Source organism: Sceloporus occidentalis, unplaced genomic scaffold, assembly GCF_023333645.1.
Source record: "Sceloporus occidentalis isolate IW3139 unplaced genomic scaffold, rSceOcc1.0.p SCAF_62, whole genome shotgun sequence".
NCBI classification, from domain to species: Eukaryota; Metazoa; Chordata; class Lepidosauria; order Squamata; family Phrynosomatidae; genus Sceloporus; species Sceloporus occidentalis.
In genome coordinates this window covers 3,262,842-3,281,479 of record NW_028317042.1, presented here as the reverse complement: position 1 = coordinate 3,281,479, position 18,638 = coordinate 3,262,842, and the positions used below count along the sequence as shown (strand labels likewise).

The 18,638-nt window shown below is 36.7% G+C and overlaps 1 protein-coding gene across 1 annotated transcript; it reads left to right on the top strand.

Annotated features, from left to right (window-relative positions):
• Positions 1 to 3,345: 3,345 nt before the first annotated feature.
• On the top strand, positions 3,346 to 9,367 carry LOC149287308 (CCR4-NOT transcription complex subunit 8-like). The gene is made up of 6 exons (XM_089493068.1): positions 3,346 to 3,462; positions 6,361 to 6,554; positions 7,393 to 7,554; positions 8,396 to 8,540; positions 8,663 to 8,773; positions 9,227 to 9,367. Exons 1-6 carry the CDS (start codon positions 3,346 to 3,348, stop codon positions 9,365 to 9,367), a joined length of 870 nt encoding a protein of 289 aa, XP_089349194.1.
• Positions 9,368 to 18,638: the final 9,271 nt, after the last annotated feature.

The following is an 18,638-nucleotide window of genomic DNA, read 5'->3' as shown; positions in this document are numbered from 1 at the left end:
TTTTCTGGCGTTTTAGCCTTTCTGTGGAAATTGCTTTTTTTGACCTTAGGCAGTTTTTCCAGCCTTTACACGTTAGAAGTTTCACCCAGCTAAAAGGGATTAGGATAAATGGCAAGTATCTGCCCCCTCCTGATGTCCTTTACTTGGTAGAGTTCTACTTAAACGCCCCGGCGGACCCTTTTGTCTCTTTTCTGTGGTTTGTAAGGCAGGCTTTATTCCGAATGTCTGCTCCTCTAGGAAGATTGGCCCCAAATGATGGTGCAAATTGTTTGCTGTTGCTTTTGGCAGGCAGGATCCAGTTGATGCGTCGCGTATGTTTGTTTGTAATGGCATGTTAGTTCCAAATGGTGTAGAATTCAATATGAACTTTGTTTTGTGTGAAACTGTTTGTTTCCAGCCTATTTCTCGTAGGACACACAGATACCGGGTCCATCCTCTGCATTGTAATTGTGGAAAAAAACGCCATAAAAAACGCCAAGGCAATAAACCCACCTGGCTTTTTCATGGCGTTTTTTCTCTCCCATAGACTTCTATTGGAGAAAAACGCCAAGATTTCCTTGCAAAAAACGCCAGAGTGTCAACATGCTGCGATTCTGAAAAACTGCCAAAGAGCCCAAAAAAGCAGAAAAACGCCAAAGAGGACTGAAAAAACGCCAAACAGAAAAACGCCAAGTGGATATGTCATTGTGCGATTTCCTATTGAAGAACAGCTAACATCTGGCTGCAGCGTTTTTTCACAAAAAAAACGCCAGGTGGCGCTATTGGCGTTTTTATGGGCGTTTTTAGCAAAAAAAAAACAAGTGGAAACCTAGCCTTAGGCAAGACTTGTCGTCTATGGTGTGGATGGTGGATCCCACCTTGTGGTAGAGATGATGACAGTTTGCAAGTACAGATGTTTTGACGTCCACTCCTCGCTATTAATATGAACTGCACATGTTGAGCGACCTTGACAAAAGTCCACAGAGGATAGTTTCTATAGTCAACTATTGCCCAACGCTCTCCTAATATTTCATATGTACAGTAGATAAAGACTGGACTTTCTGCTTGACTAAAGGCACAGATCAGAGCAAAGAGGCACAGATAATAGCCAGATTTATATTCAGGGAACGTACTACCGAGATAACGACCTGTTGTTTGATCTGCTGTCATCATCAGTTTCGGAATAATATCAGTCACAAACACAAATAATGTATAGCTATGGTAGGCAATAGAGGTTTCCTAGAGGCTCCTTTGGTTGTTCGCCTGTGCGAATACCCATACCTGGGGACTTTCTGGATCTGTAGGCTCTGACTGAGGGGTTTAAGGACTTCAGCTCCACCAGCTGCGACCCCATTCTGGCCAAGTGACATCCTTCCCCTGCGACTCATGCCCCACATAGCCCACCCCAGAGTCACGTTTACCCATACAGTAGCTAGATTTATTAACACAGTTTACTGGGCAAATTTCTTACCCTAGAAATAGGTGAGGGGAGACTTTAAATTAGAAGTCTATGGTGTATAGAAAGTTATTTATTTGTAAATATGTGGATGACATGTCTCCCAACTTCTACCCCCATTGAATCGGGATACCGGTGGTCAGAGCTTGGAAGGGACAACCCCAGTATGCCTTCTCTGGTGTCCCAGATACAGGAGAATGAAATTGGCACAGCGGGGTTGGAGTCCCACTGTCCCTCCAAGTTCTACCTCGGCCCTGAAGAAAGTGGGACAGAGGTAGAACTCGGTGGGATAGAGTGGCAAAACCAGGACTGTCCCACTCAATTGGGACAGTCGGTAGGCATGGGAACACCGCAGGTTGTGTGGCATCAGTTATCCCAGCGATCTCGCTATACTTTTTTTTCATAATCGGAATCGCTTTCTACCCATACATTTCCTAGATTGTCTAGCACAAGGTATAGGTGCAATTTTTTATCCTGCAAACAGGTGCATTTTATGTTAAAATTAACTCTAAGCAGTCAGTGAGGACAAACACTAAGCTGTCAGCAGAAGTGTATTGTGTGTCCACGCTATACAAAATACTAGGCACATGCATTTTAGGTTTAACAAGGCCTCAGGTGCACGCATGCGCAGTACAGCCAGTCAGCGGCACCATGCTTACGCACGCACGCCGACTGTAACCACCAAGAGAACCCCCCTCGCCCAGCCTTGTTTATCCTCCTTTGCCATAGAGACTAGAGACTAGAGACTAGATGCTAGAGCGTCCGGACGTTCACTCACACCTCGCAGCCATAGAGAGGGAGCAGAAGGAGGTTACGTACGCGCCAGTTGTGTAGCGACGTCTGTGAGGCCTGCAGCCGGGAGCCTCGTCACACGCACCGGGAGGTGAGTATGGAAAGTCCGGCGTCGGTACGGCCTATGTGCGCAGGAGGCGTATAATATCCTATAAAACGTGAATATTGTAACGTCTGTCGGACGTTATGTGTTTTCATAACAGGACATGCCTGGGGCTAGAGGGAGCAAGGAAATGCCATACCGAGTGAGTTAGTGTTATTATAGATGTGGAATTGAATAATATTATTATATAGTATAATTTAAGGTACCAGCTGGGTGAGTTTGTGTGAAGGTTATGAGTCAGATACAGAGGATCATATATATTTATATATATATATATATATATATATATATATATGCATGCCTTAGATAAGGTAACGCATTCTGAAGCACACAGTATGAAACGTTTTCGTGGACTAATTATAAGAAAATGTGTGATTTTGATGAAATGTGTGGTTTTTTTTTCTCGTAGCTCTTTCCTCCTCGTTCTGTGTTAGTGAGCGTGCAGCACACGGGCCGGGAATGGGCAGCGTCAGTATTACAGATGGGGCTAGCGAGCCAAACAAATGGACGCTTTAAAGTCCTGTTAACCATCTGCCGGCCGTCCTTAACTTTAAAGTGTAACCGTAACGAGCGGTCGCAGGCCAAACACCACCGTTTCGGCGTATACGGGAAGATATAGCGTGATAATGGTGACTGAGGACGGAAAGTTTGATTTATCCACCTTCGACGTGGCGTTTAACTGAAGTGTTAGCGGCTGTTTAACCCCTTATGTCCTGTTCAGCCCCTCTTTTTGTTAAGGCATGGACAGGCCTTCGCTAGGCTTACTTCTGATACGGGCTGCAATAAAGAAATACACCGGGGGTGTAGAGATGGCAGTTTAGGAGAGGTGCAGCGTCCTGCTCCATCCGTTAAATCCGCTGCTTTAAATTGTACCGGTCGGTAAACTGTCAGTTGTTTCCATCCCCCGTATTAATGATGTCCATTTTTTTTGTTTGTTTTTTAGGTCAGGTGAACTGCCTGTGTTTGAGACAAGTCTTCTCCGTCCCAGCACCCCATTCGCTTTCCTCCATTCACGATGCCGGCGGCTGTGGTGGATAATAGCCAAGTGATCTGTGAGGTATGGGCCGTCAACCTGGAGGAGGAGATGCGTAAGATCAGAGAGATGGTTCGTACGTATGGATACATAGCAATGGTGAGTGAGGTCAGCAGTCCCATTTTATTTTCTGAGATAAGTTTACTGCGAATACATTTACTGTTTGTGCTACTTAGTCACGAAATGTGTAAATTAGAATGACTGGCTACAGTGTCTCTGTTGCATACAGCCCCTGGCATTACCAAATTAAAGCCAAAATACTGTTTTTATGCATATACCGCTTTAAGAGTGAATGTCTCTTAAAGGGACGCTCCAGCTATTATATGCACTTGAATGTGTGATAGCTCGGTGGTCCCTCTTCATTTTTAGGATGCCCCCCTATGTGGATGTAACGGAGGATTCTGCTGAACCCCTCCATATGCATTTTTTCCCCTTCAGAAATTACTGTAATATGCATTGTGGTTTGGAATGGCTCCCCGGGACATTAAACTGACCCTTTAATTACTATTACCACTGCTCGTGTAACATAAACATAAAGGAGCTAAACAACCAAAACTTTATGGCTAAAACGCGTCTTTACTTTGGAACACTTATATTTAGAAATGGGGAAAGATAGTAAATATTTTGTAAGTTTTTAGCACTGTTTTTAATGGGAAACGGGGCGTAACAAGTATTAAATACCATAGCGATTCGATACTGCTAAATGAGTTTACAGTGTGGAGGGAGTTGCGGTTTATTACACGAGTGGTAAAAGTGCCCCTGTTAGGGATGGACCAGAAACATTAGTATAATTATTTCTTGAGAGTTACTCGGAAAGGTGAGCTAAGGGAATATTGGAGGAAGGGCATTAATGTCTAAGTTTGTAGCCATCCTTAAAGAAGTTTGTCTTGAGAGGTTTTTTTTTTTAAAGGACCGAAAGGCAGGCAGATAAGCCGGGGAGGGCATTCCAGAGGATGAGGCATGAGAACTAGAAATCCGAGGAGAGGACCGAGATCATTGGATGAGCAGAGAGTGTTAGGAGTGTATTTGGAGATGAGTGAAGAGTTGTAGGTTGGGAAAGCGCTATAAAGAACTTTGTAAAATAAGAGTCAGGATTTTGAAAGGAATTCTGAAGCACTCATGGTGGATTGAGGAGCGAGACTGGTGTGAGGGAGACCAGCTAAAATAAGGTTACAGTAGTTAAGACGGGAAATGAGGGAATGAACAAGAGCCTTAGTGGCATCTTGTGTTGGGAAGGGGTGAATGTGGGCAATGTTCTTAAGATGGAGACGGCAGTTTTTGTTCAGACTGGATGGGGGGCAGAATGAGTGGTCACCCCGAGGCAGCGAGTGTGTGAGGACGGGAAGATGGTTGGACCATTAACATTGAGGGAGACTGATGAGGGAATGTTAGCATTGGAGGGAAGATGAGAAGTTCGGAGAGATTGATTTGTAGGAGTCGTGCAGACATCCAGTTAGAGACAGAGGCAGTTGGTTACACAATCTTTAGACAGACAGACCAGGAGAGGATAGGTAGAGCTGTGTGTCATCGGCATACAGGTGGTATTGAGTTGAGTTTGTAAAGTGAGAACAGAAGGGTCCTAGAACTGAGCTTTAGGGTACCTAGATTGAGGGGAGAAACCTGAGGGGGGGTAACTGGTGAGAGAGATACTGAAGGTACGACAGTCAGGAGAGAGCAGTGTCACGGAGGCCAGTGTCAGAAGCAGCAGAAATGTCCTGTAGGATTAGCATAGAGTAGTGGCCCTTGGATTTAGCAGCGAGGAGGTCAGTAACTTTAGTAACGGCAGTCCCAGTATTATGTTGAAAGGTGTATCCAGATTCAATAGGGTCAAGGAACTGTAAACAATTCTTTCAAGAAGCATGGAGACGAGAGGAAGTATAGATGGGAAGGAAGGACTCATGGTAGTGTGCTTAGAGGCGGATGGTACGGATCAACACGGAGAGAGAGAGGGGGGGTTGGAGATCTTAGTTTAGGGACAGAGTACACGAGACTGGGAAAGACGAGATGATCGGGGCATCTAATCGTTTGTTTTATTAGTGAAGTATGTGGCGGTCGGGCAGTAAGGTTAGTGGAAGGGGTAAAGCTGTGATAGGACAAAGAGAGGAATTGAAAGTACTGGAGCTGTGTTCAGGGTTATGAGACGGGGAGGTGACGTAGGTTTCCTTAGCAGAGTAGTAGGAACGTAACATGAATTTATAGTGTAGGAAGTGAGGCTTCTACCAAGTATGTTCAGCAGTGCGGGGGCAACGGCGGAGGTGTAGGATTAATGTCATGTGTGGGGTTGGAAACGTGAGCTTCGTGAAGAACGAGTAGTAGCTGGGGCTACATCCTCCAGTGCAGATGTGAGTGAAGTTATAGAGAGGTGGGGTGGTTAGTGCGTGACATGTTTAAGAGGAAAAAAAGGGAAGAGAAGATCCAGGTAGTGATCATCTTCATGAGTAGGGCAGTCGGTATGCTGTAATGCTGTTAGTATATAGTGTGGTGGTGAGGAAAGAGGGAAAGTTCTGTTATTATAGTAACAAGCGGTTTGTGGACATGGTAGTTGGGAAATTAACCTGCATGGCAGCTGTTGACGGATCAGAGAAATTTGAAAGGCTCCCCCCAAGTTTCTCTGTCATTCCTTGTTGCCCTCCTTGGTAAACTCCTTATTGGCGCTTCGGAAAGTGGGACACAAACATAAAGTGGCCTGTGATTCCAGGAGACTTGTGCCAACAAAGTCCTGATATAAGGTTTGGCTGCTTTTGCCCCACAATAAAATCAGACACATGGGAATGCGGGGAGGACAGCCAGCAGTGATGCAGATTACAAACGAGGGTGAACACAAAAAAGTGGACTTTCTTTACACTTTAAAATGTATTTTCCCCCGGTTTTAACCCATCTTTGATGCTGTTGTCATAAGGATGTTTACATTGTTGAATCGATCTATTAAGAGTTCTTGTTAAATCTATTGGTCATGAAGGATTTCTCAAGATTTTGTTATAAATGTTGTTTTTGTAGGACACAGAATTTCCCGGGGTGGTTGTAAGGCCTATTGGTGAGTTTCGGAGCACGATAGACTACCAGTACCAGCTGCTTCGCTGTAACGTGGACCTGCTGAAGATCATTCAGCTGGGACTCACTTTCATGAACGAAAAGGGAGAGTATCCACCTGGGACCAACACGTGGCAATTCAACTTCAAGTTTAACCTCACGTACGTGCCTCTAATTTCTTACGTGATGGCTGCTTTTTCCAGATTAAGACACAAACCCCAAATGTGATGCGGCTCTGTGCTGTATTCTGAGTAGACCTCCCAACTTGGTAGAGGACAGACACCTTTCAATATGTTGTGCAAAACAAAAAAGTAACTTTAAAGGCACCTTTTATATCAAACAATTTTGTAAATGTATCTTAACCCCTTAAGGACAATGGGCGGTCCCTAAACCCATTGAAAACAATGCATTTTGAGCCCGTACATATCATTAAGGGGTTAAAAATGTTCTTTCCCTACACTGAGAAACATTACAGAACTGCCAACCTTTCCGACATATTTGTCATGAGGGTAAATACTCAGCCTAGCCGTTTGAAGAGATAAATGCTTCTGATTGTCTGCCAACAAATTCAGCTGACAGTTGGCGCTCCGTCATTTAAGGCTCGGAGTGAAACACAGAGAGGCAAAGGATAAAAAGTTCTAACCGCAACCTCCACCGGCTTTGCTATTGAAAAATGTATAATGTATATGAAAAAGTAAATTTCTAATAAGTAAGAAATTGCACCTATTTGTTGTGCTAGCCAACGTAGATAAACGTGCGGAACTCTTTCCAGGGATGGCCCTATATAATGCGTTTTCAATTTAGCAAGTTGAAACAACTCTGCTGTAAACTCTACATCCAACTGCTTTGATAAATGAAATATCGTATGGTCACCTACATGTTGGGTCACTATAGTCGTAATTTACATTTCCTAAAAATCTTTTAAAACCTTTAAAGTCAAAAGGAATTCTGTAAGAGCAACGGAGCCCTCCTGACAGTCTGTCTTGTGCTATTTTGCAGAGAGGACATGTATTCTCAGGACTCCATCGATTTGTTGGCGAATTCCGGCCTTCAGTTCCAGAAGCACGAGGAGGAAGGCATAGACACGTTGACGTTCGCTGAGCTGCTGATGACCTCTGGAGTGGTTCTGTGCGATAACGTCAAATGGCTTTCTTTTCACAGGTGAGCTTTAGTTGCTTTAGACACCGACAGCATATACATCTGATTCTAGCCATAACTTAAGTTTAATAGGTAGTATCAGAAATCAATTTACCGTATTTGCTCGAATAATGCTCTGGGAAAAAAAACCCTTGTCTTATATGTAGTCAAATAGAGGTCTGACTACAAGACTAAGATCCCCCGCAGAGCTGCAGGGGACCTGGATCCTCCTCTCTGGCTACCTCCGCTGCTGTCGGCACTTCCTCTGGGGCTTCTATGATGGAGCGCCGGCGCCATATGACCCTCCTGTGCTCAGTCATAGAACCCCCGACGGAACTGCCGGCAGCAGCGGAGGTTGTCTAAGCGCATCGTGCAGACGTTCACCAGCTGCTCCCAAGAGACACCAGGGAGTCTGGAGCACGACTTACCAATGCATCTGCAGAGTGTCATAGACGCTCCCTTAGGCAACGAACACATACAGTCCTGTGTCTTTAGTTTCTTAGGGGAGTGTTGTGCCCCCCAGTCTCTAAAAGCTTGAAGACCCTTTTCAGGCAAAAATACCATTTTAGGAAATTTTCATTCCGTTTTAAAATACAATAAAAGCTTATAATTTCAGCTAGTAAAACTGTCCAATCAGGAGGAACATTTCATTTGTTGCTATGGGGACAAGACCAGTTTTAAAAAATCTGCACCTGAATCACATTTTTATATAAAACTCCCCGTGTGTAAAGCTTTATAAAGCAGAAGAAAGGGAGTGTTGGTTCACAAAATATAATATATGGCACAGCTTCTTTCTTCTGTCATTTTGCTGTTTCTGTGCACTCTACCTGCCTCTGATCTTCACTTGTTGGCTCTCTCCCCGCAGTGGCTATGATTTTGGCTACATGGTAAAACTCCTGACAGACTCTAGGCTACCTGAAGAAGAACACGAGTTCTTTCACATTCTGAATCTCTTTTTCCCATCAATCTATGATGTGAAGTATCTTATGAAGAGCTGCAAGAACCTCAAGGTAGAGTACCCTGTGAAATGATTTAAAAACATGAAACATGGGAAACTTTCCCTTTTGTTTTTTCTTATAAAATGTATATTTTGCGTATAGCGTATGGTCAGGTATATGTATTTTTCCCATAGGGAGGTCTGCAGGAGGTGGCAGATCAGCTGGATCTGCAAAGGATCGGTCGGCAGCACCAGGCGGGCTCGGACTCTCTGCTGACGGGCATGGCTTTCTTCCGCATGAAGGAGGTGGGTGCAGATTGTCTTTTAATTGGTAATAACCAGGTTTGCATAAAAGTTTTTCTTATCGGTAATAAACAAATTTGCGATGTCGCCACCTGTGCCTTTTCATCTTTCACCATTTGCCTCTTCCGTATAACTAAGCAAAACCTGTTACACAGGATCACGTTTGTAGTCATTGGGTGTGCGCTGCGGCACATTCTCCCTCCCCTAGCAGCAGAGTTCAGGGTTGAACATGTCTATTTGGCAAATGTACCTTTAACCCCTTAATGAGCATTTCACCCTGTAGTGCTGCTGAGCAGATCTGGTTAGGCGACTGTTAAGTTTTCAAGCCTATTAAAAAAAAAAAAAAAATGTGACTGCTGTTTGTATTACCTTATGGGGTAGTATGCAAAGCATTAGTGTGGCCTTTATGTAAAATGACATGGTGGTTTTATTTTTTATTTTTTTGCTTTTATTCAGTTGTTTTTTGAGGACCACATTGACGATGCAAAGTACTGCGGCCGTCTCTATGGACTCGGCACCGGAGTGGCCCCGAAGTCTAATGAGGAGGCAGAGGAGAAAATGAGCATAATGTCTCTTATCAACAATGGACAGCCATGAATTCCAATCTTTCCGTCATCATTAACTCCTGTCCCCAGGCCATGGCGTTTTCCTTAGTGTCCCAGTGGATGGAACTGGGACTCTGGCGGTTTCCTCTCAGCCACGCAAAGCCGGTCATCATTTCCCCAAAAACCAGGAGACGAACACCACAAAGTGAATACACTGCCCTGATAAACCAGAATTTTTCTTTTACTGCAAGGTGATGCCCTCATCGTTTTTGCCTTTGACCGTTTACCTGTGGAGGGTCGTGCGACGATCATAGCTGCATGGCTACAGAGGCTCTGTTGCTTTAAGGCCCAGGCATGTATTGTGCGGTATCGTTGCCATTTTAGAAGCATGTATGCCATGAATTGTGGAGAGCCCCGGCAAGGTTAGTGTTTGTCCCCATCGTGTCCCTCTCTCCAACACAAGGCACCTTTTTAATGGTGCTTTGTGTCGTTATGGGCACGGGATACGCGATGCAGGACAGATGAAGGCATTTGTGGCAAAGCACCTGTACATCAGGAGAAAATGAAGAATTGGACAAAAAAACTTCCAAGGTGTTTCCAACGACAGCTCTGTGTGTCACAATCCCTGCCTAAACTGCTGGTTAACCACTAGCCTTCCATAGATTAGTTAATCCCACGATGCTTTCCCAGTTCATCGCAGATGTTTTTACAGTGGGACTGTCAGAGATTGCCCACCACTTCCACAGAGAACGAGAGGACCCCTTTAGTAATGTGGAAGAGTAGGTACATAAAGCCTGAAACGCAATGATTTACTTTGGACAGTTTTGCTGTAAAGAGGGACTGCGTTGCAAAACTGGAGGTTTCGTTTTTTGTACAGATTACCAGTTCTAGTGCTTTGTGTCCCAAAGCTGAATGTTTTATTTTTGTACAAGTCAGTGGTTCTAGGTCTTTGTGGAACCTGTCGTCTTCTTCTTCTTACATGGCTTCGCCTTGCATGCAATTGATGCCGACTGCAGTCAAGCTTTCCTGTTGAGTCCTCGCACCTTTAAGAGGTTGGAATGATCTTCAGATTAATCTTGGCTCTGCCTAAGCCATTGCTTACCGCGTCTCTGATTTATTTCGAGTGGGCATGAAAATAAGATACGACTGTATGTTTCTGGGGAGACTGTCAGAGTCCAGGTACATTTTACCAAATTATTTAAGTTTCATCTTAAATAGGAAAAGAGAAAAACAATGCTTTTTTTTTTTCCTTGATTCACCAAGAGAGTTAATGTTGGATACAAATTCAGTGGCTGGTTCTTAAATGTGGAGCATGTTTTGCAAAATAGTCAGGAACTGCAATTTGTTTTATAAGGGGCGCTGGCAAAACCCAGTTCACAATTCTATTTTAAGTCCTGAAAACAAAAAAATGAGATTTCAAATCTTTTTATCCAGAATGTAAGTTGATAGTAGATATTTTTTTATTGCCTTCAGTGCCACCAAATGAAAACAAACACTTTACTATCCATGTTATTTCCATGTAAAAAAAGACGTATATTTAAAAATAAAAAACAATAGTAACAATTGGTTAAAAAAAAAGAGAAAAAAGTGTTTGAATTTAAAGTTTTGCAGTTTTACCCAACACATTTTGTAATTCATGTTTCATTGTTGGCAGGAGTTTGAAACATGTGTAAATATTATTTATGTTTTTAAATTTGTAAAATAAAGATGTTTTTTCTTTTTATGATTCAAACAGAATTGTGTATTACATTTGTGTCTCCCATGTGTTTCTATCAGGAGAGTGAAAGCCCCTTGGCAGATATCCTTAAATAATATATATATATATATATATATATATATATATATATATATATATATATATATATATATATAATATATTATTATAGTTTTAAGGATTTCTTGACCAAAAAGTGGCTGGATGGCAAGACTAAACCAACAAAGCAGTGAATCGGGCAATATCTTAGGGCAGCTGGAGGACAGATGTCCTCTGCTATTGATGTTGGAGACACATTGCCATGAGAACTTCTTGTTTTATTAATATGGTTGGTATTTAAAATAAAAAAACAAAAAACGTTCTATATATAAAATCAGTGTGTGGGTGTAATAAATATAAATATATTTGTATATAATGTCAAAAAAAAGTATTGCAGAGTATGTGGTGATACCTTTTTTTTATTGAACTAACAAATTTAAAAGACAAGCTGATGAAGAGAGGAACGCTCAAAGGCTTTTGTCTACTGGACTAATACGGCTTAACTTACACGTGTGTATAATATATATATATATATATATATATATATATATATATATATATATATATATATATATATAATAAAAAACATGAGCTGCTAGGTAACTTCATCTCTTCCAAACACTACAAAAAAGGATTGATAGGCGGTGTCTCTGTAAGTGGAGAGATTGTACAGTTGGAACACTTTAGTCCACATTTAGCACCCCCCCAATATTTGGTAGCAATTATGTTTTCAATTCAGGTCTTGTTTATAGTTATAAAAAATACCTATTAAAATAACTAATACTAGTTAACTTTAGTTGTGGATGTTCTTCTGTAGTGAGGATTGTGAATCACAGCTAAATCACCATCTGTCTTTAGCTGGTGGGATATCTTTTTAAATCTACTGAGTTTTTATTTGCACCTGAGTATCTTGTAGGAACAATGTCACCGATATCCTTTCTATAGGAGAGTTAATGGGAACAGATTCCTGTCACTGGTTGGCTGCATACGACGTTAATCTGTGGCAGAAAAGTTCCCTCATTGAAATCGGTGGGAAGACTTTACACAGGCGCGTTGGGGTCTAAAAAGACCACGGCATGCACCGTTCAGCAGAGGCAGTGCTGGATCTGACCGGAGGTCAGTATATCACATGCATGGAGATGCATTCATTCACTTGTATTTCTTTCAGGGCATTAAGCTGGGTGGTGGGAATGGGGGCAAATGTATTTGGGGCGATTCTGCAGAATCTTCCTCATCCATTTGCAAACAAAGCAACATAAAAGGGACCATGCATTGTATTAAAGTGCGTATGATGGCTGGAGTGTCCGTTTAAAACAAAAAGTTGAGCAGAAATGGAAAAGCGAGAGAATGACAGAGATTAACGACAGAAGATTATAGCCAGCAACGGCTGACCAAGGCTAGAAGTGTGCCAAGGAGGTAAGCAACTCATAGCTGCCTTATTAGTAATGCCAGATAAACCCTCCATCCATCCATCCATGTATGCACGCTGTCAAAAAGGTGACTGTCGAGCGGAAAATAATTGTAGGTTTTTTGCTAGTGATGTTCAGATTATTGGGTGTTCCAACTGCAGATCCATAAACATCTCTGAGGAACGAGGGAATCTTTGGATCATGAGAAATTACCACCGCACATACTGTTCCATTATTAGTAGAACCCCGTTCAGACAAAATCTAAAACCCAAAGCTGACGATGTAGGTTCGCTAGACTGTAAATCTACTTAAACCCCATGGCCCCAAAAGGCCACTGTAGCCGCTACACAAACTTCCAAAGTCGTCTCTGTCCGCAGAGCCCGTAACAGAAGCAGAGTCCCTTCCATCTGCGGTCATCAGAAAATCATCCGTTTCAGAAATCTGAAGTTCCTATAAAATTACCTCTCATGCTTTCTTCACTCTGATAAAAAAAAAACAAAACCAAAAAAAAAACAAACCTTTTCGTGCCAGAGCGAGTACCAGCGTTGGCCATTAATGTTTGATCTGCACCCCAGAACACCACTGGTGCAATTCCTAGCAGTTACCTTCAAAATTTAGCCTCCTTCAATACCCCCCCCCCATTACTTGTGTGTGTGTGTGTGTGTGTGTATATATGTATTATATATAAATGCACGCAGGCACACACATCTGTAGTTTGTCTCTGTTATTCCGCACTGTGTATGTGAATGGATTGGTACCCCCAATTCCATTTGATTTTTTGTGTCTGTTCCACCCAATCACATTGCAGCCGGCTCAGAGTATAAAGAAGTGGCAACAGCAGGAACCATATATGGCAGGGGTGTCCAAGTTTTTTTCTGCAGTGGGCCACTTCATCAGAAATTTTATACGTGCAAGGGCTGTACTCATTTTTCACTGTGAGAAAATATGGCCTTTAATAAAATATGCAGATTAAAAAAAAGTAAATGACACAAAACCTTTACTTTTCCTCACTTTTTGGGCCTAGAAAGTTTTGTGACTACAAATTCAAGTAAAAATGAAATAGTTCTATTTGTCCTAGGGATACACCGAAATGAAAATTCTGGACCAAAACCGAAAATTCAGGGTTCACTTAGACGAAACCGAAAATGGTTTCTCTCCCACCTTTAAAAATAATAAAAAAAAATCCCACAATATAGATATATTATATAGATAGATATATAGATATAGATATACTAGATCGATATAGAGATATAGATATTATAGAGATATAGATAGATCTAGATATATTATATAGATAGATATATTATATAGATAGAAATAGATATATTATATAGATATTATATAGATAGATATATATATTATAGATATATTACAGATATAGATATATTATATAGATTATAGATATAGATAGATATATTATCTAGATTATAGATATTATATAGATATATTAAATAGATAGATATATAGATATTATATAGATTATAGATATTAGATATATTATATAGATATAGATATATTGTATAGATAGATATATTAAATAGATATATAGAAATATATAGATTATAGATATAGATATTATATAGATATATAGATATATTATAGATGTATTATATAGATATATAGATTATAGATATAGATATTATATAGATATATTATAGATGTATTATATAGATATATAGAGATATTATAGATGTATTATATAGATAGATATATTATATCAATTATAGCTATAGATATGATATATTATATAGATAGATATATTATATCAATTATAGCTATAGATATGATATATTATATAGATAGATATATTATATAGATATAGATATATGATATAGATTATAGATAGATATAGATATATTATATAGATAGATATATAAAGATATATTATATAGATATAGATATATTATATATAGATATAGATATAGATATATTATAGCTATAGATATATTACATAGATATAGATATATTATATAGATAAAGATTATAGATAGATATATGATATATTATATAGATATAGATATATGATATAGATTATAGATAGATGTAGATATATTATATAGATATATAAAGATATATTATATAGATATAGATATATTATATATAGATATAGATATATTATAGCTATAGATATTACATAGATAGATATAGATATATTATATAGATCTAGATATGTAATATAGATTATATAGATATATATTATTTAGATATAGATATATTATATAGATATTATAGATATATTATATAGATTATAGATATATTATATAGATATATTATATAGATTATAGATATATTATACAGATATATAGAGATAGATATAGATACATTATATAGATATATTATATAGATTATAGATATATTATACAGATATATTATACAGATAGATATATTATACAGATATAGATATATTATATAGATAGATATATATATTTATTATATAGATATAGATATATTATATAGATAGATATAGATAGATATATTATATAGATATATTATATTATATAGATTATAGATATATTAGATTATAGATATAGATACATTAGATAGATATAGATACATTATATAGATATATAGATATATTATATAGATATAGATATATTATACAGATATATTATATAGATAGATATAGATATATTATATCGATAGATATAGATGTATAGATAAAGATATATTATATAGATATATTATATATAGATATATTATATAGATTATAGATATATTATATAGTTATATAGATAGATATAGATATATTATATAGATAGATAGATATATAGATAAAGATATATTATATAGATATTATATAGATTATAGATATATTATATAGATAGATCTAGATATATTATATAGATTATAGATATATTATATAGATCTAGATATATTATATAGATCTAGATATGTAATATAGATTATAGATATAGATATATTATATAGATATAGATATTATAGATATATTATATAGATATATTATATTATATAGATTATAGATATAGATATATTATATAGATTATAGATATATATTATATAGATCTAGATATGTAATATAGATTATAGATATATTATATAGATATAGATATTATAGATATATTAGATATATTATATTATATAGATAGATATATTATATAGATTATAGATATAGATATATTATATAGATTATAGATATAGATATATTATATAGATAGATCTAGATATATTATATAGATCTAGATATATTATATAGATTATAGATATATTATATAGATTATAGATCTAGATATATAGATCTAGATATGTAATATAGATTATAGATATATTATATAGATATAGATATTATAGATTATAGATATATTATATAGATTATAGATATATTATATAGATATATTATATTATATAGATTATAGATATATTATATAGATCTAGATATATTATATAGATTATAGATATAGATATGTAATATAGATTATAGATATAGATATATTATTTAGATATAGATATATTATATAGATATATATTATATTATATAGATAGATATATTATATAGATTATAGATATAGATATATTATATAGATAGATATAAATATATTATATAGTTATAGATATATTATATTATATAGATATAGACAGATATATTAGATATATTTTATAGATATATTATATAGATATAGACAGATATATAGATATATTATATAGATATATTATGTTATATAGATAGATATAAATATATTATATAGTTATAGATATATTAGATAGATATAGATATATATATTAGATAGATATAGATATATTATATAGATAGATATATTAGATATATTACATAGATATATTATATATTATCTAGATATATTATATAGATTATAGATATAGATATATTATATAGATATATTATATAGATATAGATATATTATATAGACAGATATATTATATAGATATATAGATTATAGATATATTATATAGATTATAGATAGATATATTATATAGATTATAGATAGATATATTATATAGATATATTATATAGATATATAAAAAAAAAAAACAACATACCAATAACATACAAAATATGAAAAATATATGGAACAATTCATTCGTATTTCGAAATTTACAGCATTTTCTTATGCAATAGCTTAATTAAGCAGTAAAATATACCAATCAAACCCATTCAAATGGGTCTATACTAATTTTCTTATTCAATAGAAGATCATATATAAATCATACTTCCTAATACACTACATTCACTCACGACACATACTATCAAGGACGCATACAAACAAGGGTGGCGGTAGAAGGGAGGAGTAAGAATATGATTATCGGTGACTATATTATATTCCAAGACACTATAACCATTGGTGTGTTACATTACATGGGAACAGTCTAGATACAGTCTAATATGAAAAAACTCAAGGAATTTAGGATTTATACCAAAAATAGAAAGGTAACTAGATGATATGATATAATCAAATTTGTTTAAATGAATATACAAACTACATTGAATGAATAACAAACTCAGGCTAGTGTAAAAAGACTCAGGGGAGCCAAGAATAGTACCAAAGAGAAAGGATTTCTAAACAGTGGAATCAGGATAGTTTGAATGAATATCGGTAATATATTTAAACAACAAAGACCATATATGATTTTATTTTGAAAAATTTTGATTCGTCGAATAAAAGTATTTTTCCATTTTAGCTTGATGAGTTACTTGATCAATTATTTCTTTCCAGGTAGGAGCTTCAACTTTCCTCCAAGCTCTCGCCATGCATATTTTAATAGCTAATAAGATGTTAACTGTCAATAGTTTATATGCGCTATCTGAAGGAGGAAGGGTCAAATGAAAAAGCCAGGTATAAGAATGAATGGAAAAGTTACATTTAAATATGTATGAGAGAAGCTTAGCAGCTTCCAACTTAATATTGTCCAATTTGGAACAAGCCCACCAAATATGAAGTCCCCTCCTCATATCCACATCTCCAACATAAGTTAGAGTTTAAATTGGAAAATTTATTTAGACGGGAAGGAACTAAATACCAGCGGTGGAGCAGCTTAAAGAACATCTCTTGATACTAATCGCATGTACCGCATTCCTGACTTGTGACCAAGTATCCGCCCATTTTTCCATAGAAAATATAACGTCACAATCATTTTGCCATTTTTCTACAGAAGAAGGTATTATATCATTTTTTTGAGTATCTAAATATGATGCTATCAAAGAGATTAGATTTTTTTGTAATGTTTGTTAATAATTAAATCGAGTTCTAAGGATCTATATAGATATAGATATATTATATAGATATATTATATAGATAGATATGATATATTATATAGATATAGATATGATATATTATATAGATATGATATATTATATAGATATATTATATAGATATATAGATTTATTATATAGATTATGTAATATATCTATATAATATCTATATCTATATAATATATCTATGATATATGATATATTATATAGATATATTATATAGATATATAGATATTATATAGATTAGATATATTATATAGATATTATATAGATTTATTATATAGATTATAGATATATTATATAGATATATATTATATATAGATATATTATATAGATATATATTATATAATATATAGATATATTTTTACTTATCCACCCCCTTACCTGCACTGCAGCTCACTCGATGCTGCTCACAGACTTCAGCAGGGGGCGCAGCCTCCCTCTGCGTTCTCTGGTACTGCACAGAGTTCCGCTTCCTCTGTTTAGTACAAAAGACCCTCCCACAGGTAAGTAGCAGGGCTCTTATGATCATGGTTGCCCTGGCTGCCGATCTCATGCTGGCCGCACCTCGATGTGCCGCGGGCCGCATGTTGGACGCCCCTGATATATAGATTGAATGAAAATACATATATACACACACACACTACCGTTTAAAAGTTTGGGGTAACCATACCTGTGTATGCCTCTAGTGCCATAAGACAACTGTATTAATATAAATATAAATTTACTACTGTTCAAAAGTTTGGGGTCACTCAGCTGTTTTCATGATAAACATGGACATTTCTAGCTGTAACATAATTGAACAGGGTTTACTAACAATCAATTAACCTTTTAAACCTAAATAGGTAAACACAACGTACCATTGGAACACGGGAGTGATGGGAGTGATAAAGGACCTGTTTTATTCCATTAAAAATCAGCTGTTTCAAAATGTGCT